At 38.6% G+C, this 27,963-nt stretch overlaps 1 protein-coding gene across 2 annotated transcripts; it reads left to right on the forward strand.

Annotated features, from left to right (window-relative positions):
• The first annotated feature begins 118 nt into the window (after positions 1–118).
• On the forward strand, positions 119–27,959 carry fbxo38 (F-box protein 38). Of its 2 annotated transcripts, none has more exons than XM_086085284.1 (21): positions 119–268; positions 1,464–1,689; positions 2,180–2,313; positions 4,576–4,739; positions 5,038–5,203; positions 10,831–11,106; positions 11,504–11,597; positions 11,804–11,934; positions 12,939–13,109; positions 13,187–13,329; positions 13,495–13,747; positions 14,727–14,891; positions 15,039–15,203; positions 16,185–16,802; positions 16,993–17,093; positions 22,583–22,685; positions 22,824–22,990; positions 24,301–24,446; positions 24,749–24,852; positions 26,577–26,690; positions 26,766–27,959. In XM_086085284.1, exons 2-21 carry the CDS (start codon positions 1,523–1,525, stop codon positions 26,942–26,944), a joined length of 3,561 nt encoding a protein of 1,186 aa, XP_085941410.1. In that variant the 5' UTR covers positions 119–268; positions 1,464–1,522; the 3' UTR covers positions 26,945–27,959. The 2 variants fall into 2 exon arrangements, with proteins under 2 accessions (XP_085941410.1, XP_085941411.1); XM_086085285.1 differs by having other exon boundaries at positions 14,730–14,891.
• Positions 27,960–27,963: the final 4 nt, after the last annotated feature.

Genomic DNA, 27,963 nt, shown 5'->3' on the forward strand with positions numbered 1-27,963 from the left:
ATTTCAATGTTTTGAAGGAAGGATGGATGTGTTTTTTTTAAGCAATATTATTGCCCATTTTCAGCGTGCGGTATGTGGCTACGTACGAAGGGGCGGGGCGTAATGGGTCCCAAGTGATCCAGATTCAGGAAATGACAACCGTCCACAGAGTCGCATGGGAAGTTAAGTTGTGCTTGCATTCGGTCCGTGATGCGACACGAGTATCTCCGATATGCGCACGCGATGACTGAACAGCAATGTAATCGTGGGATGGGTAGCAATAAAACAGGTATTCAATTACAATAATGCCGACGTGACACTGTTTAGCCTGGGTTTTTCTTGTGTGTACAGTTTTAGCTGCGGGTAAGCTAACAACTAGTAGCTAGCTTTGACAAAGACCCAGGTTGATTTTGAAAGCTAATATGAATCACTCTGACACTTGTACAAATCGCCATTTACTTTTGTTCCCCACGGCATTGTATGAGTCGATCATTAAATGCTGTATTCGTTTTATACACTGTCTTTTGTTAGGCTAGCGATTACAAGCAATATTTGAGATTTCTTTAGGCACACCTCAGCTGCTTTAACATGTGTTTACGTTTGGTGGCGGATTTTCCACCATTGGCTTCATCCTTGACTAAAACTTTGGCGAAACGGCTCCAAACCTACGAAGTGACTTATTTAATTTGTTGGTGTCTTGGTGCTGTTGTCTTCTGTTTACGTGTTTTCGCAGACATGATATAGCATATTTTATGTCGAATTGGGGAAAGGGTTTTTTACTCCTTGACATTTAATCCAGCGACACGAGTGTTTATTAAAATATAACATGTACAACATGTAGCAACGTAGTAAAGAGGAGAGGAGCATGGTCTTAAACCACCTCCAAATAAAAGTAGTTGTTGCTGCAGATGACTTGGTGATATTTGAACCTCATAAAGCCACTGCACCCTACTCAAATTATATAATATTACTACAATTATGTAAAGATAATGAAAATACCGGGGAAGAAATAGCAGAATAAAATGTACAGTTAAAATGAAACAGTAACCAATAGTTAGAGGTATCTCAGTATTGTTTTGATACAATATTGAGGAATATTTTATTAGTTGTATTTCTGATCTTATTATTGACCATCAGTTAAACATAAAATTCTGAAAAAGCCAAAGAGCACATTGCCAATTTTACTGTGAATGCATCTGTGATCATCTTTGTGCCAACTGGAAAAATATACACTGCATGGACGTAAATATTAGACAACAGGAAACTGGAAATGTGCTGTTAATCTCTCTTTTGCATTTGTAACTTCTGTCAGGATAAATACATGCATTGTAACAGGTCCAATCCAGTTATCCATTTTGTGAAACTGTTACAATGTAACTGATCACTTACTGAAAGCATTTATTTAATCGGGAAAATAAGTGTACTTTTGTCTCTATGTCTGATACCTTTACCTAATGACTTTTTATTCTTCTGTAATTTGGTAGTTAGAACGTGGAGTGCTGCCTGAGAAATACTCTTCAGGCTGTGGAAGGGAAGAAATTAAATGCCTTTGAGACTTACCAATAAGATTGATGCAATGGGTCCAAGGAGGAAGGCCTCTAAACTTCAACCTTTAGGGGCCAACTGTGGATGGGAAGTGCCTCTGAGGTCAAATGAGCCCAAAGATTACATCAATGAACTGTCCCATGAAGTTCTCTGTCATATATTCAGGTAGGCTTCCTTTTCAGTTACACAGTACACTTATTGTGTACTCGTATATTATGCATATTCCTGACTGCTGGATTATGCAAGGTAGTTAATAAGAATTTGCAAATGCATACATTTTCACTTACTTTTTTCATTCACAGAATTGATGAATGTGCTTTGAAAAATCAAAATGCTCCTTTGTTAGATCTAGCCAAGCAATGTACACACATCATACTCAAAACAAGCTTGAAAATTATATTTATTAATGCTCCTACATAAACCTACAACCTTTATAAACCCAGATCCAGGCGAAGAGAAGCTTGTAGAATATAGATGTCCATATTTAACAATTTATATTTAGTGAAAATCATTCATGATGGTGGTAGATGATAAGCAGTTTTAGGTGTATTTGTCATGCAGTGTTTGTAAATCAGACCCTTGCCAGTCATTGTTGATCCTTATTTTAAATCTTTGAAAGTTGTCATATATTTGAAAGATACACAATCTTTTCTAGGTACCTTCCTATGAAGGACATCATATGCATGGAGTGTCTGTCCCGAAAGCTCAGAGAAGCTGTCACCCTCTATTTGCGAGTGATCAAAGTTGTGGATCTTTGTGCTGGCCACTGGTGGGAATATATGCCCTCAGGTAAGCCCCTCCATGTCAAGTCATAAACTTCAACTCAATTTAATTTATAGAGCACTTTAAAAACAACCACAGCTGCATACAAAGTGCTATACATATAGTAAGAAATCAGACATATAAAAACAAAGATGGTTAAATAAGTTAATAACATAAAAAACGCAAACAGAATAAACACTAGGTCTCAGGGCGAGTTGTTTAGTGGGAGGTCATTCCAAAGACAGGGACCAGCAACGGAACAAGCTCGATCTCTTCTGAGCTTCCGCGTAAGTCTTTGGTACCTCCAGTAGCGTCTGGTCCGGTGACCTGAGGCACACGTCTGGTGTTTAAGGATTGAGGAGCTCAGAGAGGTAATTTGGGGACCATTTAAAGATTTAAAAACAAAATATTCATTAGGTAAACTCTGAATTGTACAGGAAGTCAATGAGAGGCGGCCAGATTTGGAGTTATGTGCTTCCTCCTACGAGGTCCAGTTAGGAAGTGAGCAGCAGCATTTTGGACCAACAGGGAGGACTGGTTTACTCCAAAATAAAAATAGTAATTCAGCCGAGGTACAGCGTTGCCAGCTTCCCAGTAAGGAAGTAGATATTGGCTGTCCTAAAAGTGGCTAGAAGTTGCTAAATGACATCATTACCTAATTTGCATAATTGGCTATTTGCATATAATAGTAATGGATGCTATAGGAGAGCGGGGGCATTGTGGGAGAGGCGAAGAGTAAAAAAACACACACACTAAAGAACACCAGAAAAAAAAGTTGCCAAGAAGCTTTGGAAAGTTTCCAGATTAAGCGACAGTCGGCAAGTTGGCAACACTACCGGGATGTAACGAAGGCATGTATGTTTCTGTTTCTAAGTGTTGTTATGATAGGAGAGAGGCATTACTTTCACCAGCTGCTTAAGATTAAAAAAAAAAAGCTGATATATTTTTTTTTAAGCTGAATTTTAATAACAGCACCAATTTAAAACCCAAGTTCAAGACTGTAGTCTTTAGATAAGATGCTGAGAGGTCCAAGTCAACAGGGGCAAGATGTACAAAGGCCACTGGGACCAAACACCATAATAGCCTCTGTTTTCTTTTCAATGAAATTCAAGAATTTCAGTGGCCTAAAGGAGAACGCATCCTTTTTGCTTAGCAGGACATAGTTCTGTCATCCGCATAGCAGTGAAAGGAAACGCCATGCTTTCTTAAGATGGAACCCAGGGGCAGCAAATACAATGAAAACAGCAAGGGTCCCAAAATCAAACCCTGCGGAACACCATATGTCAGTGGAGCAGAGTGGGACTCAGAACAACCAAGGTTAGCACAAAAAGTCCTGCTTACCAAATAGGATCTTAAGCACGCTAGAGCACTACCACTAATACTCACATGGTGCTGCAAACCATCCAACCGTGGTCCACCTTATCGAATGCTGCAGTCATGTCCAACAGAACAAGATACACAAAGTCTCCAGTGTCAAAAACTTATCTGTGCTGTGCAGCATCTTAAAACTTGACTGGAAAACCTGCATGACATTATGTTCATCCCAAAAATATTTTTCAAATGAGTGTGGACCACTTTTTCCAGATTAAAAAAATTAAATATAAAGCAGTTTGGTCATGAGTCTAAAATTTAACAGCACACCTTGCCAAAACTGATTGACCAATACTCGGGAGGACTCCTAAGGAAAAGAGTAATAAGTGGGGACCCAGATGGCTTAATCTGGCAAACTTCTTCCTCTAAAAAGCTCAAGAAAACATCTTCAAAATAATTAAATACTGCCGAAAAGTGACATGGACAGAGAAGGCAATTGAGAATACATATTGGATTCTCATTTGCATTGCCAACCTGGCAGCAGACACGAGTAATATTTATGTAATGGTAGACTAGAACCAACAAGTGGTTGTAAAGTAAAAATGACATCTGAGCAGTTTATTTACGTGAATTAGTGTTTATAATAATGCTAGTAAATGAGTTTTTGTTAAAGGGAATATATGGATTATATGGAGTAAAAAATCTTTCAAGTGAATGAAAACTATGAAAATGTATCTGCAAAATGTTGTCCTGGGAAAGTGCACTTGAACAGTATGATATGTTCCTAAAATGGACAGAAACACAACAATCACACACACAAAAATGTATGAAGGACCTGATATTTCAAACTGTTTATCCCAAAACCTTTATCAGCTGTCCACTAATCAAGTTCAGTAAATAGTACTAAATAGGTAAGCAGCTTGAGAAAAAAAAATTTTTTTAGAGCTTTTTTTTTTTTTTTTTTTTTTTTTGCTTCAGGTTTTACAGATAGCAGCTTCTTGCTCCTTTTGAAGAAGATGCCTGATCTGGAACAGCTATATGGCCTCCACCCTCGAAACCTCGAGAGGAGACGAGTCAGAGGCTACGAGGCTTTCAGTATACCTGGTGTCGTGGAGGCACTCCAAGCCTGTCCAAGTCTGCTGGTCAGTATGCACTTGACTAGGCAGTGTGTGACTGTGACTGCCTGGCGCTTCATTCTTAGTTGTAACAGTATAAGATCATGTGTTGTTTTGTTAGTAAGGGAAAACAAAACTAAAGGTTTGATCAAGATGAGGATTTTAAAAGCAACGGGTGATGAACAGTTGTCTTGCATTGTACAATTGATGATGACAATATGAATGTTGTACCAGTGTGATGAGAATCGGTGGTACTTGGCCCAGGGGAGACGTGCTAAATTTTAAATATAACAAAGTACTAGTGTCCCGTTTAACTGTATTTCAGGGTGTTGAGACATCCCACCTTAAGCTGGTGGAGGCCATTTGGAACTACATGCCACAGGTTCACATACTTGGGAAGTTCCGCAATCGGAACGGGGCCTTCCCAATTCCTGCTGAGAATAAACTGATCATCCCCATTACTGCAAAAATTCAGACACTTCACCTTGTGGGTGAGTATGGTGTGCCACTAAAATGTTCAAGTAAAAAAGTTTGACAAAATACAGCAATATGCATGATAGGCCAATAGTTGATGGTTTCTCTTTGGTCACTAAAGAAACACACACACACACACACACACACACACACACACACACACACACACACACACACACACACACACACACACACACACACACACACACACACACACACACACACACACATCTGTTGCTTTTCCTCCCAAGTCTTAAAAAAAAAACAGAATTTGTAACAATTCATATTTTGATGAGCACCAAACCCAACTGCAATCTTTTCCATGGCACCCAATGGAAATAAGACAATGGCTTTACAGTAGTCCCTCGCTACTTCGCGGTACACTTACCGCGGATTCACTATATTGCGGATTTGTATGTGGCAACTTTGCAAAGTACAACCTATCAAATACACAGAAGCTTTCACATATATAGACGAAAAATCAAGTCAGCGAGACACAGCGGTGCTTGCGCTCGCTAAACATTTATGCACCCATTATGAAATCGTAAATATGGTTAAATATTGTTGTAAAATACAATTATGCGTACTGTGAATACTAGTGTTGTCACGATACCAACATTTTGACTTCAACACTATACCTCGATACCGGTGCTGAAACAGTAACTCGATAAAAATCTAAAACATCAGCAAAAGCAGCTAAATTAAAACTGACAAAAGGACTTCACATTATTTTTATTTTTTATTAATTCAAAATATTAGGATGTATACCTGTTAATGTATGTACATACTGTATATATTTATGTATATACTGTATGAGCTATCACGTTGCATACCATATTCTTGAAGTACAGTGTTCCCTTGTTTCTCGCGGGTGTTATGTTCCAAAAACTACCCGCGATAATGGAAATCCGCGTAAATGTTTTTGTTTTTATTTTCTGTTAATTATATGTTGTTGTTTTTTGTTTATTATGTATGTTTTTTCGTTTTGGTATGATTTTTAGTTTATTATGAATGTTTTTTCATTCATCACATATGTTTTTTTTCATTTAGTCATTTTTTTCCATTAAAAGTATTTTTTAGAATTAGTTATTATACAACACAGTATATATTTTTTAGTTTATTCTAAATGTATTTTTGTTCATACTATATATTTTTTTCATTTATTATGGGCCTGCGGAGCAAGCAGGCACATATTACTATTCACCCTAGAAAAAGTGTTTATTATGGGCCTGCTGAGTGGAGCAAGCAGGCACATATTACTATCCTAGAAAAAAGGGTTTATTATTATTATTATTATTATGGGTCTGCTGCGGAGCAAAGCTGCTGCTTGCGAAGCACCGCAGGCACATATTACTATCCACCCTAGTTATTATGGGCCTGCTGCGGAGCAAGCAGCAGCGAAGCAAGAATGCGGCCCGTACCGTACATCGCACCGGGACAAATGAGGTATCAAACGATGCGGCTCGATCTGACTCGCTGCGGCTTTATTTTTCTAAGAATTCCCAGTTACCATGGCGACGCTATTCCCAAAAAACTCCCCCAAAAAAGTCCCATTGGAATGAATGGGAAACCGAAAGAGATCAACTCCAATCAAGCACCTTTTTCCAAGACACGCTGCGCGCGCATACGTTGACCGACCGATATGAATTTTAGCTAATTTTGTTGCAATTTTTCTCATCTTTAGCTCAGTGTCGAAATTTGTTTTAAGAAATGAAAGCTCTCCCCCCTGTGCGGGTTCAAAGACAGTGAGCGAAGGGGTGAAAATAGCCTTTTTTTGCATCGGCTAGAGCGTGACTAATTAAGGCTTGAGTGACGGGAACCAAAAAATCTATTTCCAAAAATTTCACTTCAACTCGTCACCATGGCCACAATCTTTGCTCACTAGACATCAAATTCACACATTTTGTAGTGACAAGGGTCTGCTTTCTGACAAATATAGTTTTATTTGGCTAAGATGTCATTTAGTACCTTTATTTTCACTTTAAGCGAGGAGAAGTCTGACTATTTCAATCTCTTTTCAATGTTAATTTCGCCGTTTTTCCCTCTTCATTTTCGATCAATCATAAGTTTTCAACCTGCTCTCATTTGGTCATTTTTCATCCGATTAAAAAACTGAGAACATGCTCGCGTTCCCCAAACCCTTGCCGTTCTGGAATCTGCATCTTCAACCGTTAAGTCGTGAGAGGCTTTTGTTTGAGGCGAGCGTATCCTATACAAAATCAATGGAATGTTGCTGCATGACGTCTGTTGGTGCGGGAATGTGCATGTTTCTTAAAGGGGCAGTAATACTTTTAGTTTATTATGGTTAACTTCCACATTTCTTGACCGATTTCAATGGTTTAAATTTTAAACTGTTCAGCTCATTTAAATGTTGGTTAAAATCAAATGTGTGTGCGTGAATGTGCATGTTTCTTAAAGGGACAGTAAGATACTTTTAGTTGATGTTGATTATGGTTAACTTCCACATTTCTTGACCGATTTCAATGGTTTAAATTTTAAACTGTTCAGCTCATTTCAATGTTAGTTAAAATCAAATGTGTATGCGTGAATGTGCATGTTTCTGAAAGGGGCAGTAAGATACTGTTGATTATGGTTAACTTCCACATTTCTTGACCGATTTCAATGGTTTGAATTTTAAACTGTTCAGCTCATTTAAATGTTAGTTAAAATCAAATGTGTGTGCGTGAATGTGCATGTTTCTTAAAGGGGCATTAATACTTTTAGTTGATTATGGTTACCTTCCACATTTCTTGACCGATTTCAATGGTTTAAATTTTATTTTTATTGCTCCAAGTATTGCGTGTTTCCACGAGAGTCAGCAGGCCCATTCAAAATTTCCGCGGAAATTTTTCTAGTTATGGGCCTACTGCGAAGGAATGAAAGCTCTCCCCCCTAAGATTATGGTTAACTTCCACATTTCTTGACCGATTTCAATGGTTTAAATTGTATTTTTATTGCTCCAAGTATTGCGTGTTTCCACGTGAGTCAGCAGGCCCATTCAAAATTTCCGCGGAAATTTTTCTAGTTATATTTGTTAACCCTAACACCTCACCACACACTTTATACATGCACTTTTCTTGATAGGCGTTAACATTTTCTTACATACTGTATCTCTTATTTAAACACAGTAGGCCTACACTCTCAGTGTTCAAACCTTTGCGGATTTTAAAGGTCCCATAGGAGGAAAATGCACTTTAGTGAGGTTTTCTATCAATAATATGCATCCCCGGCCTGTCTACAATCCAACCAGGTATGAAAAAAGTCCGTCCCCGACGTGCACTCAACCCAGCCCCCTCGGGTTAGTGGCACCACCTCTGGTAAAGGTTTGTCACGCCCACTGAAATTCGAGATGCTGACTGCTCCTTTCTTTTTTTCTTTTTCTGCTCGAAAATGCTCCGTGGAGAGGGGAAGCAATGATCAGGAAAAAGTAGTTGCTTCCTTCGTCCCAAGTCTTAGAGAAGACAGTGGATTCATTTTATTTTTGAAGGACGTGTACCGACATCATTTCTCAAAGGACTGTTTTGTTAGTGAAAGCCTGTTCAGAGCTGGATTTGCAACACGTTCAAACATAATTCATCGGTCCCAACAGTGTGACATGACTGCAAACGTGAAAGATGTAAGCTCCCATGGCCAGTCGTTTCCATTCATAACATTAGCATATGGCTACCATGACCAAAATCACTGCCCCTTCGAGAGAGAAAGGTATGGCCCAGGCGTGGCCTGGTGCAGCTATTTACATAAAAGTGACACACCTCTAAAACACACCTTTTGAACAGAGCGTTTTTTGGCTGATTTAGGGACAGCATAAATATTAGATCCAAAGTAAATTTTGACAAATGCATGTCACAGACATGTCTTTTACACATTTGAGAACTATTTTAGTATGTTGAAAACTTGATTATATGAGACCTTTAAGGCAGCCATGCATGTATGTGTACCTACCTTTTAAAACATAGAGTTGGCAAGCTGTCTCGTATTTATTTATTATTTAGTGTATCCCGTGCAACACTAGTGTATACTGCATTTTTATAACTTGGCGGAAATGGTGGCTGGCTCTTGTCTGTCTCGCTGGCTTTAAAGCTAGGAAATGGGCGTTTGCAGCGGAGTTCCTACATTTGTTGGCCAATCGGAAGACAGTGATGTCACAACCCCCCTGGTCGGCCTGTAAAACAAGTACCACTTGAAAGCGGTTACATTGTAAACGCGCTGCACGGAACAAGTATCATGAGAACGCAACTACTAAGGGCCAAGTAAAGCTGCTCCAGTGTGGAACTGGTACAATGGAAGAGGGGCTTAGCTGTCCCATTAACTTTATTGCATCATGTAGGGAAACGTGATGCAATCAAAACAAAACAACAACAACAAAAAAAAATAATATTCCACTCTTGTTGAGCAGGGTATTGCCTAGTATAAGTATTGACTTTTTTTTTCTTTTCACATGTGCACAGTATCTGAACCCAGTTATTTCCCGACTTGAGGGGAACTTACCTAGTTTAATAGTCTATGTAAAGTGAAATCATAGATTTGTTTCTGAATACATGTACAAGTTTGAAAATAATTGCTGAAAACCTGAAAAGACTCAGAAAGAACTATGTTGTTCGGAATTGGGAAGATGTTGGGAACTTGTTTTTACTTTTTTTTTTTTTCTTGATATTTTTGTGAGGCATGGCTAAAATGGACATGTGCTGCCTCTTTCCTACTATAGAAAATTTTGAGCTGCCAAAGAGCATACTGGTAGTTGGTGTCGCGACCAGTAGACAATGACATTATGTCCCCACCGATAAGTGTAAGTTGGAAGTTGTGCTTATTTTATTTGCTTATTTATTACAGTCCAGAGTACTATATCTATTCAATTTTTATGGTGAGCGTCCTAATATGATCATCTTGCATGCTAAATGGTAAATGGACTGCTTTTTATATGGCGCTTTTATCTACACCATATGGTGCCCAAAGTGCTTTACAATTAAAGACACACACACACACACCAGTGGTCGGTTGCTTCCATGCAAGGCGCTGCCAGGTCCGCTTGGAGCATATTGGGGTTCAGTGTCTTGCATTGTCACCAGGGGTGAGGATGGAACCCATAACCTCACAGATGGGAGATGGCCACTCTACCATTTTTAGTTAGTTAGTTTGTTTGTTTTTTGGTGCATGTCTAAACTGCGAGCTGTAGTAGTTGATTTAACAGTTGAGCATGACTTTGCTTCACCTGATTCAACGGAAATGTGTTGAGAGCTGAGAGATTGTCTTAATGTTTTCATGATTTTGAAGCCTAATTTTATATATATATATTTTTTAATTTATTAATTTAATTCAAATTTGGCGTTAACAACATTCACCACTGTGGTGTGTCAAATTTGCAAGATTTATTTTTGCTTTTCAAGGTTTTTATGCCCACAAATGAATATGTCACCACAAGACTAAATTGTAAAAAGAGGGTTATGGTAGTAGGATAGTAGGTACAGTGCACGATGACAGAGGACAGACCAAAATAATAACCTTCTTGGCAAATGTTAGTATTCTTGCTTCTTGAAGTCTGCATATTCTTGATGCAACAGCAACCATAACCAATTTTTCTACAGCTGTAATGTGCCATTGCTACATTGGTGTATTTATTTTAATATTTTGTTTTTGGGTGTTATAGGTGTAAATGTCCCAGAGATCCCCTGTGTGTCCATGCTGCGCCACCTTTACCTAAAGTGGGTCCGTCTCACCAAACCTCAGCCTTTTAAGGAGTTCCTCTGTGTGAGCCTGAGATCCTTTGTAATGCGGAACTGTGCAGGTCCAACCAACTCTCTCAAATATGTCCCCTTGGTTACTGGTTTAGCTTCAGCCCGAAATCTTGAGCAGCTGGAGTTGGTGAGAGTTCCCTTCCTTGGAGGGCTTATCCAACATGTAGTGGAGGATAGCTGGAGATCAGGTAAGGAAAAATATGTTTCCGCAAACTGCAATGTAATGATATCCAGGTTAATAATTTGTTTGACCCTTTTAGAGGGGTATTAATTCAACAATATGCTATTATTGAGGTTGTATTTTGCAGTGATGTAACTTAGAACTAGTGCTGTCACTATCTAATCTTTTTTTAATTGATTAATCTATCGATTATTCCATCGATTAATCTAGTTCCCCCCCCCCCCCATAATTATATCGTGCAAGTGGTCATATGTAGTGGCTTATCAGCATAACCAAAATAAACCTAGTATATATATACCCCATTTGTAGGCTAATGCCGTAACACCAAAAGAAGGAAAACTGTTTGATTGTGTTGTGACATTCAGTACTTGGACATCAAAGCTGATTGTGATGTGTCATTGCAGGAGGATTTCGGAACCTCCACACTATTGTGTTTGGAGCCTGTAAAAATGCCCTAGAAGTGGACTTGGGTTACCTTGTCATCACGGCTGCTCGCAGGTCGTTAGTCACGCACCTAACAGAATAAACACTTGTCAATACTGTATACATCTTCAGCTCCAGTCAAGAATTTACTTTTGAACAAGTCTGAACGTTATTTATCTGGTTTGCAAATAGTCATCGGTGAAACATCCGAGGACAATTCTGGTCTTACAAATCAACAACATAACCCTTAACACAGCATTTCCCTCACTGTGTTTTGACAGACTTCATGAACTACGCATCCAGCCATCACTGACTAAAGATGGAGTGTTCTCAGCTCTCAAGATGGCTGAATTAGAGTTTCCTCAGTTCGATACCCTTCATCTTGGATACGTGGACGAGTTCCTGCTCCAATGTTAGTTCATGCTTTCTAATGAATATAATTGTATATTCTTATGTGCCAAAGGCAACACAGTGGTATAATATGTCCTCTGTGGATTTTGCATGTTCTTCCTGTTGTTGTGTGGGTTTTCTCTGGGCACTCAAGCTTCCCTCCCACACTCCAAAAACAGCACATTTGGTGAATTGAATACACTAAATGGTTTCCATGGGTGTAAATGTGAGTGTGAGTAGTTGTTTGTATACATTGGGTTTGCATCAGTTATCAAGAAATAATGACGATTCATATTTTAATGAGTCAATGATGAAAATTATCATCAGCACCAGGACATCCATTTGAATAAACATCGCCAGAATATAAAGATTTTTACATTGTGCCAAAAGTTAAAACACAAAAAAGGTCATGGGCAAAATTGTTGGTACCCCTTTGTTAATTGTACATAATGGTTCACGTCCAGGGAGGTTGGCTACAGTCCTGTGGATCTTACATTTGTGAATAATACGTATGTACAACTGCAGTCAAATGAATATGAAGCAGCTTGCAGATTGGTCTTATAGTCTTTACCTTGACAAATCTCCTGAGACGATACTCTCTGTTGTTTCCTCTGGCCAATGTTTAATGTGGTACAAAGCATGTCGCCAGACCTTATAGTGACTACTTGCCACCCTTTAAAATGTTGATTGACTGATTACAAGTTTGAAGACACCTGTGATGTTAATTAGAGGACACACCTTGATTGAACGTGCCCCTGTGGTCAAATTAGCAATCTTTTCTAGTGATACAATCGTTTTTGTTTGTTGTTTTTTGAATCATTCTGTTGACCCATAATTCAAAGGCAATGTCTAATTTTAATTGGTAAATTTTTATGAAACTTTTATTACTTTTTTTCTAGATCAAAATTTTGACAACTGGGTTTTTGTTTCATTACCAGAGGGGTGTCACAATTTTGTCCACGTGTGTATATTTTCTGTTCTTCATTTTTGTTGGTAATTGAAAGTCATTTGTGTTTTCACCTATAGGTAAGATGAGTAATTCCGAGCTGGTGAAATATGGCCTGGCTGATGTGGTGGAAAACCCAGGCATCATCACTGACATCGGCATTAAAGTTGTGAATGAGGTGTTCAGCAATATTAAATATCTGCTCATCTACAATTGTCCTCACCTTCATAACCCTCACCATTGGATTACAGGTAAATACATATCTGTGAAACTTTCTTTTCACATTAGTCCTGTAAAACACTGTGCTAATGCTGTTTTGTATCCTCAGATCAGTCCAGATGGAGCCGACTTGTTGATCTCACTCTAGTACGCTGTCATGCTATCAAACTGGAGTCTTTCTCCCAGTTCATAGAAGCACTGCCCAGTTTAGAGTTCATATGTCTGGACCAGATGTTTCGAGAACCACCAAAGGTACGCCAGTTTTCTTACTAATCCTAATAATTTTGCTCATATACGTGTATTACTAGCAAATAATTAGAAATGCAGCATTAAAAATGACTTTAATTGGCAAATGGTTTTGGTCTCCTTGATGAAACACGCTTGCATTTCTTATGCTCATTGTGGTGTTTTTTTCAGGGCTGCGCCCGAGTCGGCCTGAGTGCAGGAACTGGTATTGGTGTGTCCTCGGCTCTGGTCAGCAACCAAAACTCCAACAATGACAACAACAATAACAACAACCATCACCACAACAACAACGAGGCCAATCTGCCGCCTCCTCCTCCGCCTCCTCCACACCCTCCGCCTCCACCACCTCCTCCTCCTCCTCCTCCTCCTCCACCACCTCCACCTGTTTACAACATCCAAAGACAAGAGCAACAGCTGCACTATGGTAAGTCCCATCAGCATTTCCAGAAAGTTGAGCAGCCAATATAATATACCTGTTAAACAATGTCCTAGACCAGGAGTGAGATACTCCGATCCTTGAGGGCCACTATCCTGCATGTTTTAAATGTTTCCCTCCTCCAACACACGTGATTCAAATGAACAGGCTTGTTATCAATCTTCAGCAAAGTTTGCTGATTTTCTACTAACTTTCTTTTAAAAAATTTACTAGGAGCACAGTTTTAGGGGTGCAAGTAGAAGGTTTAGGGGCACACACTATAAATTAACTTGCAAAGTAAATCCTCATCCCAGTCATTTTCACTATACAGTATTACTGATAAACAGAGGTGGAAAATCCAGGTCCAGAAAATAAAAACCCTGCCACAGTTTGGCTTTAGCCATTGATGCTAGCTAGCTCTGCTTGCTAGCTAGCTAGCTCCCTAGCTGGTAAACAAGCACCATAATGGGCTGAAGTGTGGAGCCAGAAGTATGACAGCAACAAATCTGATTCAAGAATAGTAATTATATATATATATTTTTTTTAACTGCCAACTAAGTTACACTGGCGCAAGTAAGTAGATTAACATTTTTGTTGCGCTGTTTTTAGGAGCAAAATGACACCATTTAGGGGCAGTCTGGAGCCCTGATATTTCCATGATTTTTTTTCTTTTCTCCTGAGAGTTTAGTATTGTTCATTCGGTAATCTTACCGATTTAACAGGTCATCATCATTGCTCTCTTTTTTTTTCTCTCTCCATGATTTAAAGGAAGCCTGCATTTGTCAGTGAATCAAGCTTCTTTGGTGTTTCAATTCCTGCGCATGGTGGGCGTGTCAAACGTCTGGACAGGAACACTAATATTTGGAAAATATGCTTGAAATGTTTCTTCTTCTTTTTTTTAAGGATTTGTGCATTAACGGGACAATATGTGCCCAAGTTATTACAATTAGTAAAACTCAAAAATATGACTCTTCATAATGTGTACTAGCAGCACCAGTGGAGGTCAACGGGGTCGATGCTGATGAGGAGAACATGCAGGTTGAGCCAGAGAAAGAAGCTGACATGGCAGTGGCAGCAGATGGTGGTGAGGTTGCAGGGCTAAGCCATCCTGCTGGGTCACCACAGCCTCCTGATGGTGATGAAGAGCAAGCTGGTATATATATATTATTATTATAATGGTCATTCGGCATAATCCTAAATATAATAACTGTCAAATTGAATTATTCTGATTAAATTGAATTCTTACTTGATAAATTAATAATTGTGTTTATTCATTGACTATTCATTTTGGACTTCTTAGGTCCCAGTGGGTTGGTCCAGCAGCGCAGACGGCCTGGTGTTGCCATTCCCAAGGTCCTCTCTGACTCTGACAGTGAGGAGGAGGAGGAGGAGGAGGAAGAAGGCCTAGTTTCAAGACTAACTCCAGTAGCGTCCTGTTCACAGCAAACTATTTCTTGCACAGAAGGTGTCCGCACAGTATAGCTTTCCTTAGATAATGCAATTGAAACCAGAAGTTTCCATATACTATCTAAAAGACGTATACACTTCTTTTTTTACCGCTGTCTGACATGAAATCAGACTAAACTTTTACTGTTTTAGGTTGATTAGGATTGACAAAATTATTTGTAAATACCAGAATAATGAGACAAGTTTTCATAGATGGCATTAGTATTTGGTATAGTTGACACAAAATTTGGCCAATTCCTCCTTAAAATTGAGGCATGTTTGTAGGCCTGCTTGCTTGAACATGCCTTTTATGGTCTGGTCATACATTTTTAATAGGATTGAGATCAGGGCTTTGTAGGGCTCTATTAGAGCTGGGTTATGAAGAAAATATGAATCATGATTATTTTGGTAACAATTGAAATCACGATTAGGACGGGCATTTATTTTTTGGTACAAAATAAGAAAATGTTTTAACGTAAAAAATATTAAGACAAATACATTTATTTGAAACACTATAATTATGCAAGTTCCTTTTGGATGGAACAAAATGTATTAGTTGTTTTAAAAATTAAAAAAAAGTTGCAAATGTATACATTTAAACAACTCAAAATTTGTATTAATAATCTTTTTCTTATTTACGATTATGCTGACATTGTAATTGTGGAGTGTAATAATTGAAATTGTAATTGAATTTCGAATAATTGCACAGCCCTAGGGCTTTGTGATGGTCACTCCAAAACATAGACTCTGTTAAAGCCATTTTGTAACCAGTTTAGCAATTATGCTAATATAAACTGGAATTTTGTATGCAAAACCACAATCTTCACATCACCAACCTCCGTTGACGCAAAAGACAAGTCATAATAGTTAAAAGTTTTAATATATGCCACTTTAACAATGTCTGGACTATCTAATTGGGCCATACAAAAAAAGTCTATGCTTCGATCATTCAATTGTGTCCATATTATACCATAGTCTTAATGTATCTATGTGTTTGCAGGTAAAGGAAAGACTCCTTTACGGCGGACCAATCACGTGCCTGTTTCGACGTCAGCCTCGGCGACTCAGGTGAAGACTCCTGCGTCGGTGGGCCGCTGTGAAAAGAGCTGTCAGGTGACCAGTGAACAAATCAAGGCTGACATGAAGGCTGCATCCGAGAACAGCCGGAGAACAAGCAGTAAAGGAGTTAACACCGAATCACGGGAGATCTCAGTGAGGCCACAGCAGGACGGCGCAACAGAAAGGCCGGTGAACCAACGTGTGGGCGTGATTGAACCTGGGGCGGCCCCAGGACGTGACAGGGTGGATACCGGGAGAGGCAGGACTAATGGGAACGCAGAAAACCACAATGGAACACATCGTGATGACGCTAGTACGATGGGCGTTGGAGTAAGGCAAACCTCTGGCACTGCTTGTGTAGCGCATCTGGAATCCAGAGGTTCTGCTGAAAATATGACATCAGGGCAACCAGCGGGTCAGAGACACAGACGAACGCCTGTTGCTCAGCGTTCAAGTTGTAAGCGACCTTTGGCCAGTGATGAGAATCCCTCCGTACCCAGACGACCTTTGACCCGGTCCTGCACTCGCATGTCCTCTGTACCCCTGATGCCTGAAACAGGTAATGATACAAATAATTGAAAAAGATCGATCCAGATCCTCTTCGATCACTTGTGAAGTTTGGTTACGTCAAATACAAGAATCTGATCATGTGACCCGAGATGGCTGATGAAGATAATATGTTGCTTAGGTGCATGTTCCTGTTTTTATTTTTTTATTTTTTTAACATTTGTGTATTTATGTATGAGTAGATCTTCCAAGAAGCAGGCCTCGGGTAGCAACAAGGAGGAGACGAATGGCTGACAAGTCAACTAGTACTTCAGACCCGGTGACAGAGGACGACCACGTACAGGTAAACACACACACCATTTTTTTTCATGTGTTTTCACTGTGACAGGACAGGAGATTCCTTATCTTATGACTGTGCCGCTATTTTGAGGTAGCAAATGGCGCACAATTAACTAGTTTGCACATATTTTTGGCCTATAAGGGATTTTCATATAAATATTTGTAAAATGATATCTTAGTGATAGATGAGAGCACATTCCAGTTTGGAACTGTCATAAAGATGAAATATCATGGCCCTGCATGTCACCTCCTGTTGTTTACGTTGCTATGCACCACAGCTCGATTGGCATGAGAGGTGAGACGTCCCGAGTGTGCAGTGGAGGACACTGTCACCATCATGCCATATTGTGCAGTAGAGGGTTGACTTTTTCTAAGGAAAAGAACAACAAGGGAAGCAGATTTTTCAAAGCTTTCCCAGTGATAGGAAGAAACAACGATACAGTGTTCCCTTGTTTGTTACGTTCCAAAAACTACCCGCTATAAATGAACTCCACGAAGTAGAGTTTGACTTTTGGGGGGGTAGAATTTATGCCTCTATTAGGCATTTATGGACCACCCCAGCCCACATGGTTCCCACCCTTCTAAACACTTGTTACACTTAATAAGTTTAGCTTTTAAAATACAATATGACGAATAAATACTGAGCTGCTGATTATATCTGTATTAAGTCAAAATTGCAAAGAAAATGTCTAAATTACAAAGAAGACGCAGAAGAAGTAGTCATGGCAACTTCCGGTTTATTTTGAACAAGGATTTTAAAAAAGCTAATTTTTGGCAACAATGCAACGAGAGATTCTATTTAAGGTACCGCTAAGCCGTTTGAAGATATACAGTAACTGTAAAAAGAAAAACTTTAACGTAGTTAATAGCCACATTGTCGTTCTTGTCCGCTGCCGTGGTAAAGACCGTGTATGGTGCTTCGATCATATCTGAAATAAGCTGTATGTTTTCCTTTAAATGCATGCACTGGCTTCTTATTTTGTGGCGCTGTGAATAACCGAACGGCATATTCGGTCAGAGCGTTTTTCCGAACACAACCACGCTGAGGGAATGGGGGTTTTGAGGGCAACGAGCTTCTATGTTTAACCCTCTCAATACATATGACGTATCAATACGTCATAAGCTTTTTTTTTTATGCTTAAGTGTACAGGAGGGTCTGGCGCAGCTTCTGACTGAAGGATTAGGCTTGACTGCAATGTTATTTAAAAGAAACGGCCAGCAGGTGGCAGCAAATATAAGATCAGCCAGTATAACACAAGGATCTTGTTGAAGAAAAAGATAAGCAGGAAGTGTAGATTGGGACTGGGACTGGGAGTGTCCACTGTATTTAGTAACTAACTAACTACTAGCGTGTTGAAGAGCAAGTAGAAAATAAGCGATCGGCAGAACAAAACTTAAACATGCAGGATTGCTTTTTGGCTTAAAAAAGCATCCTCATCGGCTCATCAAAACAAAACGGCGGCGATCGAGTTGCTGCATGTCAATGATGCTTCGTTCGTCGAGCAAACGCAACGAGCAACCGTCGAGCGATGATCCGCGGGGTTAACGGCTCGTTTTGCCGGTCACGAATGGATGCTGCGGCAAGCTGCTTTTAGACCAGTCAATTGTTTATTTTTATGTGCAATAAACTGTTATTTTGTTATCAAAAGCTCTTTCTGGAACATTGTTTTATTGCACGGAAACATCATTTAGATGTTTGAGCTGTCACTAAAGAAAGAAATCGTAGTATTAAAGTCGATGTGCTTGAAATGTTCGTTTTACAAAAAGCTATTTTTCTATGTTTTTTTCCCCTCAGGAATTGGAATTTCGACAAAACTTGGCTATATTCTAACACTGATAACTAAAGAACGGAAAAAGATAAAAACACATTTATTTTTTCTGAGGAAAGAAGAGAGTCTATTTTTCTTCCATGTTTATATAGCAATAGAACACAATATTCTGTGGGTCTGCAAGATAAGTCAAAATCCAGTAAAACGGCTGTTATTGGGGGTTGCTCCAATGAAAATGGCTGCAATTCAATGAGTTAAGCTCTCGGTTTATTAATTAATTTTTTTGACTGGTCTGACTTAAAAGAAAGAAAATGGCAAGAAAACCTGAAAAATAGAGCGGTAAACCTGTGATACATAAAGTTATGGTCACAGATCGAAATCCACCAAACAGGAGGCAGCGGAAGTTTAACGCATATGAACAAACATGTGTTTCAGAAGGCCAGCATTTTTGTTATAGTTAATTATATGGCAAAAAAAATGGATCACAAATTGTTTTTATGTCATACGATCTTAATTAACTTTGAATTGACTTTAAACTGCAGCATCTTAACCCAAAACTAAAGAAACCGGAGAGTACACAACATATGAAGTAACATAAATAAAAGTGGAAAAGATAAGGATAGAAAAATATTAAAGTGGAAGTCACATGAAAATGTTTGCAATAATAGTCTAAACACGGTATTCAGATTACGATTGCGTTGGTAGAATAAGAATTAAGACTAATCCAGCTGTTTTCAGACAACCAAGGAGGGTGACATTTTATGCACTACTGCCACCTGCTGGTGACTGAAATTGACATCAAAGTGCTCACGGGTTTTCCTTGCCAACATTATGGCTCACCTGTTTGGTCACATGACGTTTGCAAGGGGAGCCCCTGGGCACTTTCATTTGATGTCAACTTTAGTCTACAACATTGTTGTAATGTCAACCTCCTTGGTGTTGCTGCAGTTGCTGACGTATATTCCTGATCTGGCGGATACGCTTAAGTTTAGTTTATGGTCCTGTGGTTGGGGTTGGGGACCACTATCGTAGAGTAATAGGGTGCAATGTCTAACTCCAACCAGCAGAGGACAGCATTTGCTGCCAAGCTTCATATAAGAACAATTCCACACTTAAATGTTTAAAAATAAAAATATCAGACAAGTAAACATAAAATGCAGTTTTTAAATGAAGATTTTATTTATTAAGGCAGAAAAAACTATTCAAAGCTACCTGGCTCTGTGTGAATCCCCCCAATGTTAAATCATGAATTAACTGTGGCTAATGCATTTTTGGGAAAAATTGTCCCTGACCACAAGCCTGATTATTTTGATCAAGACACCACTCAATGGAGCCTCACTGACAAATTAAAGTTGGCCAAACGATTTTAAAATGCTGCAACAAAATGTCACGATCAAAAGAAATTCAAGGAAATAAAGTAATTGACATTCATCAGTTTGGAAAGGATTATAAAGCCATTTCTAAAGCTGCCGGACTCCAGTAAACCATGGTCCGAGTCATTATTCACAAATGGAGAAAACATTTGAATACAGTGGTGAACAGCCAGCCTGCAAAAATGACCTCAAAAGCACTCATCCAGGAGGTCGCAGAAGAACACCGAAAAACATTCAAAGAACTCTAGGCCTCCGTGTTCATGACTCAACAGTACAGAAGACTGGGATAAAATATAATATCCAATGCTTGATTTCAGTTGCTGCTGCCATACACAGACAGTTACTAAGTTTAGTGTGTGCAAGTGACAAAAATCACAGGGCCAGGTAGCTTTTAATTTTTTCCCCCCCATAATAATTAAAAATCACCATTTAAAGGGCCAGTGTGTCTATTTATTTTTTATTTTTAAATAATTCATTTTAGAAACCCACTATTTCAGTAATATGGACAAAAGTTCTCACAACATACCTACAAAAAATTTAATCGTAGGTCAAGTAATCGCTAATTATATCACATGGGGTCGCACCTCACCTTACAGGAGACTGACATGTTTGGCCGCCATCTCTCTGCAAACTTACCGATCACAAATTTGCTGGATCAATGACTACAGCATGTGATACAAATGCAATGCACTTACTTCATCTCTTAAGGAAATACTAGAAGTCGTTTGCTTGCACCTGTGCTGAGGAAAGTGGTTGTAGGCGTGCAAAGTGTGGTTTCTCTGAGGTACCGTATTGCGTGTACTTCAAAATGTGCGCATTTTGAACTTGGGACTACAGTAGTGTTAATTTCATCAGCCATTTTTAAATGTAGTCTGTTTTAGGCCATTTTGAATTTAACTTGTTAGTTTTTATCATAGTTAGTCAACCTCATTACATTTTTATTTAGTCACATTTTAGACGACTATAAGTCAAGCATTTTAGTCTTTATTGTACTTTTTTTATTTTTTATTTTATTTTATTTTTCTAGCTTTAGTCAACAAAAACTGTCAACACTTTAGCCTAGTTTTTTAGTCAGCACAATCATTTGACCCTTTTTCCATTTTTTGTCATCAGATATTTCCATCTAATCTAAAACTACTTCACATAAAATGTTCTCTCATCTTTTTGATGAAAAAGAACTTCACACACAATGACAGTACGTCATCAATAAGTAGTTATTATGGCTACAAGCTAGTAAGTATAGCCAGCATTAGTTTGCGGTCAGATAAGTTTTGAAAGGGCCCTGTCACTGTGTGTTCTTGACAGATTAGCAGAGACAGGGTTTTACAAAATCATAATTTTCGTCTTGTCTTTGTTCGTGAACTAAAATGTCCATAGATTTTAGTCCCGTCTTTAATAAGTAAGCGACATTTTCGTCTTGTTTCATTAGTTGACAAAAAATGCATACTGATTTAGTCCAGTTATTGTTTATTAATGGGGGTTTTTAGTCTAGTCTAGTTTTTGTCCAGTGAAAAATGTGTGTTGAGAAAAATATTTTTTAGTTTTTGTTGACAAAATGAACACTACTTGGGGACTATTCTATCAGTCGAAGAAAAATCCAAAATTTCTACACAATGCCACGTTAAAAACTGCATTTGATATTTACTGGAGTCTGATTGTTTCATTTGTTTGATTTTGTTCTTAAAAGTGAGGTATCTATGGGAAAGAGTAAATGTTTAAGAAGAGGGGAAAATACTTTTTTACTGTACTGAATAAGTTAATTTCACAAGCGAAACTGCTGAAATAAATTCAGTTTTTCACAGTTATTTATTTCGATTCATCTGTAGTAGAATCAGCAACAGTCATTTTTCATCGGCCCATACTGCGTTGACATGTAAACAAAAAGAGCAGCATACAATATTTAAATATTTCAAAAAGAAAAGCATCTGAAGGAAAATGAATGGTTGGAAGACTTGAACAGTGACATTACTAGCCAAAAGTATATGATCTTGTGCCACATTTGACACAGATTCTGGTCTTGAAGCTTAAAGCTTTTTAGTCAAGCCTTCTTGACTTTTCTTGAAGTGCTGTCAAAGCAGTATGTTTAGGTTCTTACCTCAAAGATCATTTGCAAATGGTGCCAGCCATGCCCACAATTCCAGATGAAAAGGTATTTGGTAGTTATTTTTAGCTAACGAGAAGGCTTTCCTGTCCCACGCACATGTCCAAAGATGGTCGTAACCATTTTTTTCTACTGAAAGGTTGACTGACATGTCAGGTGTTAATTGCTTTGTCAGCATAATATCCACAAGCAAATGACCGTAAGCGTTTGAAAATGCATTTGACAAACAACTGTTGTATCATTCTTTGAGGTATTGACTCTGAAGAGTAAGAACCTGGTGGGCATCACTCTGACCAACTGCGGAATAACCGACCTGGTCCTGAAAGACTGCCCCAAGATGATGTTTATTCACGGTACTGCACATTTGACAACAAGGCTTGCAAGGGTTTAAACTGCTAATACTGTAATATGAATGTGCATCATTTAAAAAGTTATGAATACTATTTTTTGTTGTTGAATAACAAATGTTCCTTTCTCCTCTTGTACTAAAGCCACCCGATGTCGAGTGTTGAAGCAGCTGCGAGTGGAAAGCGCTCCTATTGTCAACAGGTTCGACTATGCACAATGTAAGAAGCTGAACATGGAACAGGTCCTGGATCAGATTCTGAGAATGCCTCCCGAGCGCAACCGCATCATTTACATGCGTCCTATGCACCAGGTCGGTATGCTGCGCTATCTCTACTCCAGTCATTATGGAATACGTTTTAGGTATACAGTTACCACAGAATTAGGGTTGTCAAAATTAGTGCGATAATTTTGAGTTCATTTAAAGTTCCTTTAACGGCACAAATTTTTGGGGGACGTGCGATTGACTGCCCCTTATTTGGAAAGCCTGTACTGGGGGAATTCCAATCGCAACGCAGCAGACACGTCAAAATTTAGCAGTAATAAATGTAATAATAATGCATATATTTGGGGAAAACTGGGCTCGAGTTGTATTTTACATTTTTAACTAATTTCCTCCCCAAAACGTATAAATACGTTCTATTTTAAATGTTTTAAGTGTCCCAAAGACACATTTATACGTTTTTCTTGTTTTTTTATGTTGGAGCGGACAGAAGGCTTTGATGCAGCTTCTGAACTGCAGAGAACGGGTGAAGAAATGGTAGTAATTACAAAAACGGCCAGCAGGTGGCAGCAGAGTAAAAGCGCTCAACAAAGGCCATGTTGAAAAAAGCTAATTTCCTCGACAGTTCTAAACAGATTTGTGAATAACGATAAAACTTTGCTATATTCGAATTGCTTGCAAAACGAAAGCAGATACAATTATACTTTTTTTCTAATTAAAGAAGATACTCTCATCTTTCTTTTGGTAGGTTCCATGTTTTTTATAGCAATACAACACAGTATTCTGTGGGTCTTGCAAAATCAGTCAAAATCCAGTAAACCGGCTGGGAGCGAAGAGGGTTGCTTCAGTGAAATTGGCTGGGAGTGAATGAGTTAAAAATTTGCATAATTTCACAAGTTAATTCATGTTAAAGATTAAAGATAGCTCTTAATATGAAAAGGAAAATGCACTGAGCTGTCACCAATGTCTTGCAAATGCAATTATGCCATCTAGTGGCAGAAAAATGACCAACACAAATCAATATCACACTCGTTTTTGTACATAATTTTAACTCCATTTTATGGATTATTAAGAAATTACTGTATCAATGATAAAATATGCAGCCATATTTCTATTTGTTTAACATTTCCCTTCGACTTTTGTTAACAAGAGTTTGAAAATTTGAGAAAAAAAATATTTTGTTGTACATTTACAACAGATATAAAATTTGGGATTAATCGTGAGTTAACAATTGATGTCATGCGATTAATTACGATAAAAAATGTTAATCGCCTGACACTCCTATACAGAATATATTCTTTATTCACTAATTGGCTGATAAGGATTTTTTTTATGGGTTACTATTGTTTTTTACTTTCTTCCATCGTTTGTGTGTTTAACTGGATGAGCCTTCTCTTCAGATTGACTCCGTGGCATTGGAACGTCAGCTCTTCCAGGGTCCCTATCCCTATCACATCGCTATAGTTCACGAGTTCAGCAATCCTCCAAATATACGCAACAAGGTCCGCATTCGCAGTTGGATGGACACCATCGCCAACATCAGCCAGTGAGTCATATCCATCCTCATTTTGTTTAAACAAAAATATTAATAATCATTCATCAGCAAAAGACCGCTTCATTTTTTCCAATTAGTGAAATGCTTGTCAATTTGGTCTTGGGCCTGTAATTTAAATCCAGTTACAAAGTTTAGCAAGTGTCAGGGTCTTTGGTGTTGCCATTGCAGCAGTTACTATGGTAACATATAGCCTAACTGTGTCTCTGACGTTACATACTTGCAACTTCTAAGCACGTTTCAGTCATTGCTTAAACAGCCGGAATATTCACTCTTTTTGTGCGTGTGTTTTGCAGGGAGTTAATCAAGTATGAGTTCTTCCCAGAGGCCACCCGGACAGAAGAGGATGTGAAGAAGTACCCTAAATACCCCTGGGGCCGAGACATTTATACGCTTGAGGGTAAAACACACTAAACACACAAAAAATTACATTTCTTAAACAAGTATTAAGATTTGATATGCAACAAAAAATAACAGGCTCTTAAAGAGTAAAAGATCAAAGAATTAACTAATTCAAACCCAAAAACGTGAAAATGTTTTTTTGTGGTTTTTTATGCAAGAGCATACAAAAGGCTTTGATGCAGTTTCTGACATGAAGAAGTGGCTTAAAGAAATGGTAGTTATTACCAAAAAAAGCCTGCAGGTGGCAGCAACGTATAAGAGATCAACCATGGCCATTTTGCAATAGGCTCTTTTTGCCAGCGTTTTCAACAGGTTTGTGAATAATGAGGAAAGTTAGCTATATTCTAATGCTAATTGCTGCAAAACGGAAACAGATACAAATACGAAAATACTCTAATCTTTCTTTTGGTAGGTTCCATGTTTTTATAGCAAATTGAACACAATATTATGTGGGCCTTGCAAAATCAGTCAAAATCCAGTAAACCAGCTGGGAGCGACGGGGGTTGCTTCAGTGAAAAGGGCAGGGAGTGAATGAGTTAAAGACAAAGTAAAAATTGATACATTTGAATGCCAACGTTGGCATATTTGACTTCTGAGCCAAGCCAACATGCTAAACTAGAAAATCCAAATAAAACACTTAATTTGACTCCAAAGTACTTAGAGAATGAGTCGTTTGAATTCTAAAAATGTTTAGAAAATGTGCCTTGATGCAACCTTTACGCCACCTTTAACAAAGGTTACTTCTGACTAACATTTACATAAAGGAAGGAGCTATTACCCACAATCCTTCGCGGCAGCAATATTTCAAGCAGCAGGACAATGGTGAAGTTTACAGGTTAGGTGAAGACACTTGAGAGTTTCACACAAGAGACCTGAACACTTTTATTTAATTTTACTTTTTAAAGTTAACTCATTCACTGCCAGCCATTTTCACTGAAAGAATTCCCTTTGCTCGTGGCTGTTTGACTGGATTTTGACTGATTTTGCAAGGGCCACAGAATATTGTGTTCTGTTGCTATAAAAAAAACATGGAACCTACCAAAAGAAAGATTAAAGTCTCTTCTTTCATCAGAAAAAAAAATATTTCTTTCTGTTTTCATTTTGCAGCAATGAGCATTAGAATATAGCTAAGTTTAATCATTATTGACAAACTTGTTGAAAACACTGTCAAAAAGAGCTTGTTGCAACATGGCCCTAGCTGATCTCTTATACTCTGCTGCCACCTGCTGGCCGTTTTTGTAATAACTACCATTGCTTTAAGCCAATCCTTCATGTCAGGAGCTGCATCAAAGCCTTCTGTATGCTCTTGCTTAAAAAACAACAACAACGTATAAATGTTTTTGGGACTGAAGGACAAAGTATTAAAAAACATATTTACACGTTTTGGGGTTTGAATGAGTCACAGAACAGTGTAAATAAACAAAAGTTGTATCAAGAATACAATCTTAGTGAACAATAACAATCCAAATTTGCTTCATCAGAAGATATGAAATACCAGTATGCTTTTTTTTCTTTAGTTGTAGAAACACTTTACATGGATACAATCTCAATTATTTTTAAAAGATTGATTCCCATTGCCATACATCATCAGTCAATTTAACATGTTAACATTTATGATCAAATTGGGGAGGAGCACTTCATACACACCACACAAGGTCAGTCTGAAAAATGTATTCCATGCAACGATTACCTGACCTGAAGCAACCTCCATGGCACGCTCAGGTCTGTTGGATGGCGCCCCCTACAGCATGATAACAGACTTCCCTTGGCTCAGGACGCTGCGAGCAGCTGACCCCAACAATTACGCCCGCTTTGACTTTGAGGACGACGAGAGCAGTGAGTGTCGCGTCTCTCCTATTTCAAATGGGATTAAATATTCGTACCTTTTACTCTTGCTGTGTCGTGCGTTAGCCACCATCTACGCCCCGAGGCGGAAGGGTCAGCTGTCGGCCGACATTTGCATGGAGACCATCGGGGAGGAAATCTCAGAGCGGCGTCAGAGCAAAAGAGGCGTGTTTCAGCGAGTCGTGGTCCTCTTCCTCCATCACTGCGACACGCCGGGCGAACCTGTGGACGACGACTACATTTAGGACACAAGACTCCCATTTCATCTGGGAAATGATAGCATGTCATCAACTGTCTTGTCCAAGCTTGTGTGGGCGGGGCCAAAGAGAATTAGACAGAGGAATGGGCACTTTGAATACAAGACTCCAAATAATGAAATCTTCTGTCTGAGCAGTTTGTTTCCTTTTGCATTCAAGAAGCTTGCATCAAGTCCCCCTTTTTCTCATTCGAGCCACAGTATTCCATTACACCTAAAGAGAAGTTTACAAACGCATTCAAGTATTATAAGTATAGCTTCCAATATTTTTGGATATGTTACGTGTGTGCATTTTTTGTTATTTTGAGATTTCAAAATTCATCATGGAAGTTTCTTAAGGGCAGATGATTCCTATTGTCAGTCTGATCTCTTTTCAGACACATTTCCACTATGAAAATATTGGTGCCCAAGTTGCCATTTTTTTTAAGTGGCTTTACAATGATCATTTACAAGGTGTATTACATGTACCACAAAGGAAAAAGTCTTGACTTGACTGCTGCCTGTGCCTCAATAGTTCCCAAATCGGCACCTGGATGGAGATGATTGCAAATAACATTGGATCTGTTTTTAATTTGATTTGATTTGTTAAATGCCTTGAATTTCTCCACAGCCCACCCCAAATTATCTAGGGTACTTCCAGCGCCTTGATTACACTGGTCAGTTGGTGTCATGGGTCAAGGTCATTTTACATGAAGTTGCCTTGCAACTTATCATGCACACGGCTTCTACACAGTTGGGCTTGTTTGATTTTCAGTGTGGAATTCAGTCAAATGAGCAAAAAGCTTTTTTGGTGGGGAGCGTTCATAAATGTCAACAAATGAAACAACTGAATGGACAGAGTTAAAAAAAAAAATTCAGCCCTGCACATTTTTTTTGTTAGCTTTTATTTTGTTAACCAACAGTTGTACAGACATTGTAGATAATCATGTTCCTTCATGCTGTTTATATGTTTATAAGAAAAGGTTATTTCACATTATGAAAAATAAAAATCAGCAGTAAATGAACGTA

This window comes from Leptonotus elevatus, chromosome 9 (genome assembly GCF_054856555.1).
Source record: "Leptonotus elevatus isolate MCC_2025b chromosome 9, RoL_Lele_1.0, whole genome shotgun sequence".
Taxonomy (NCBI): Eukaryota; Metazoa; Chordata; class Actinopteri; order Syngnathiformes; family Syngnathidae; genus Leptonotus; species Leptonotus elevatus.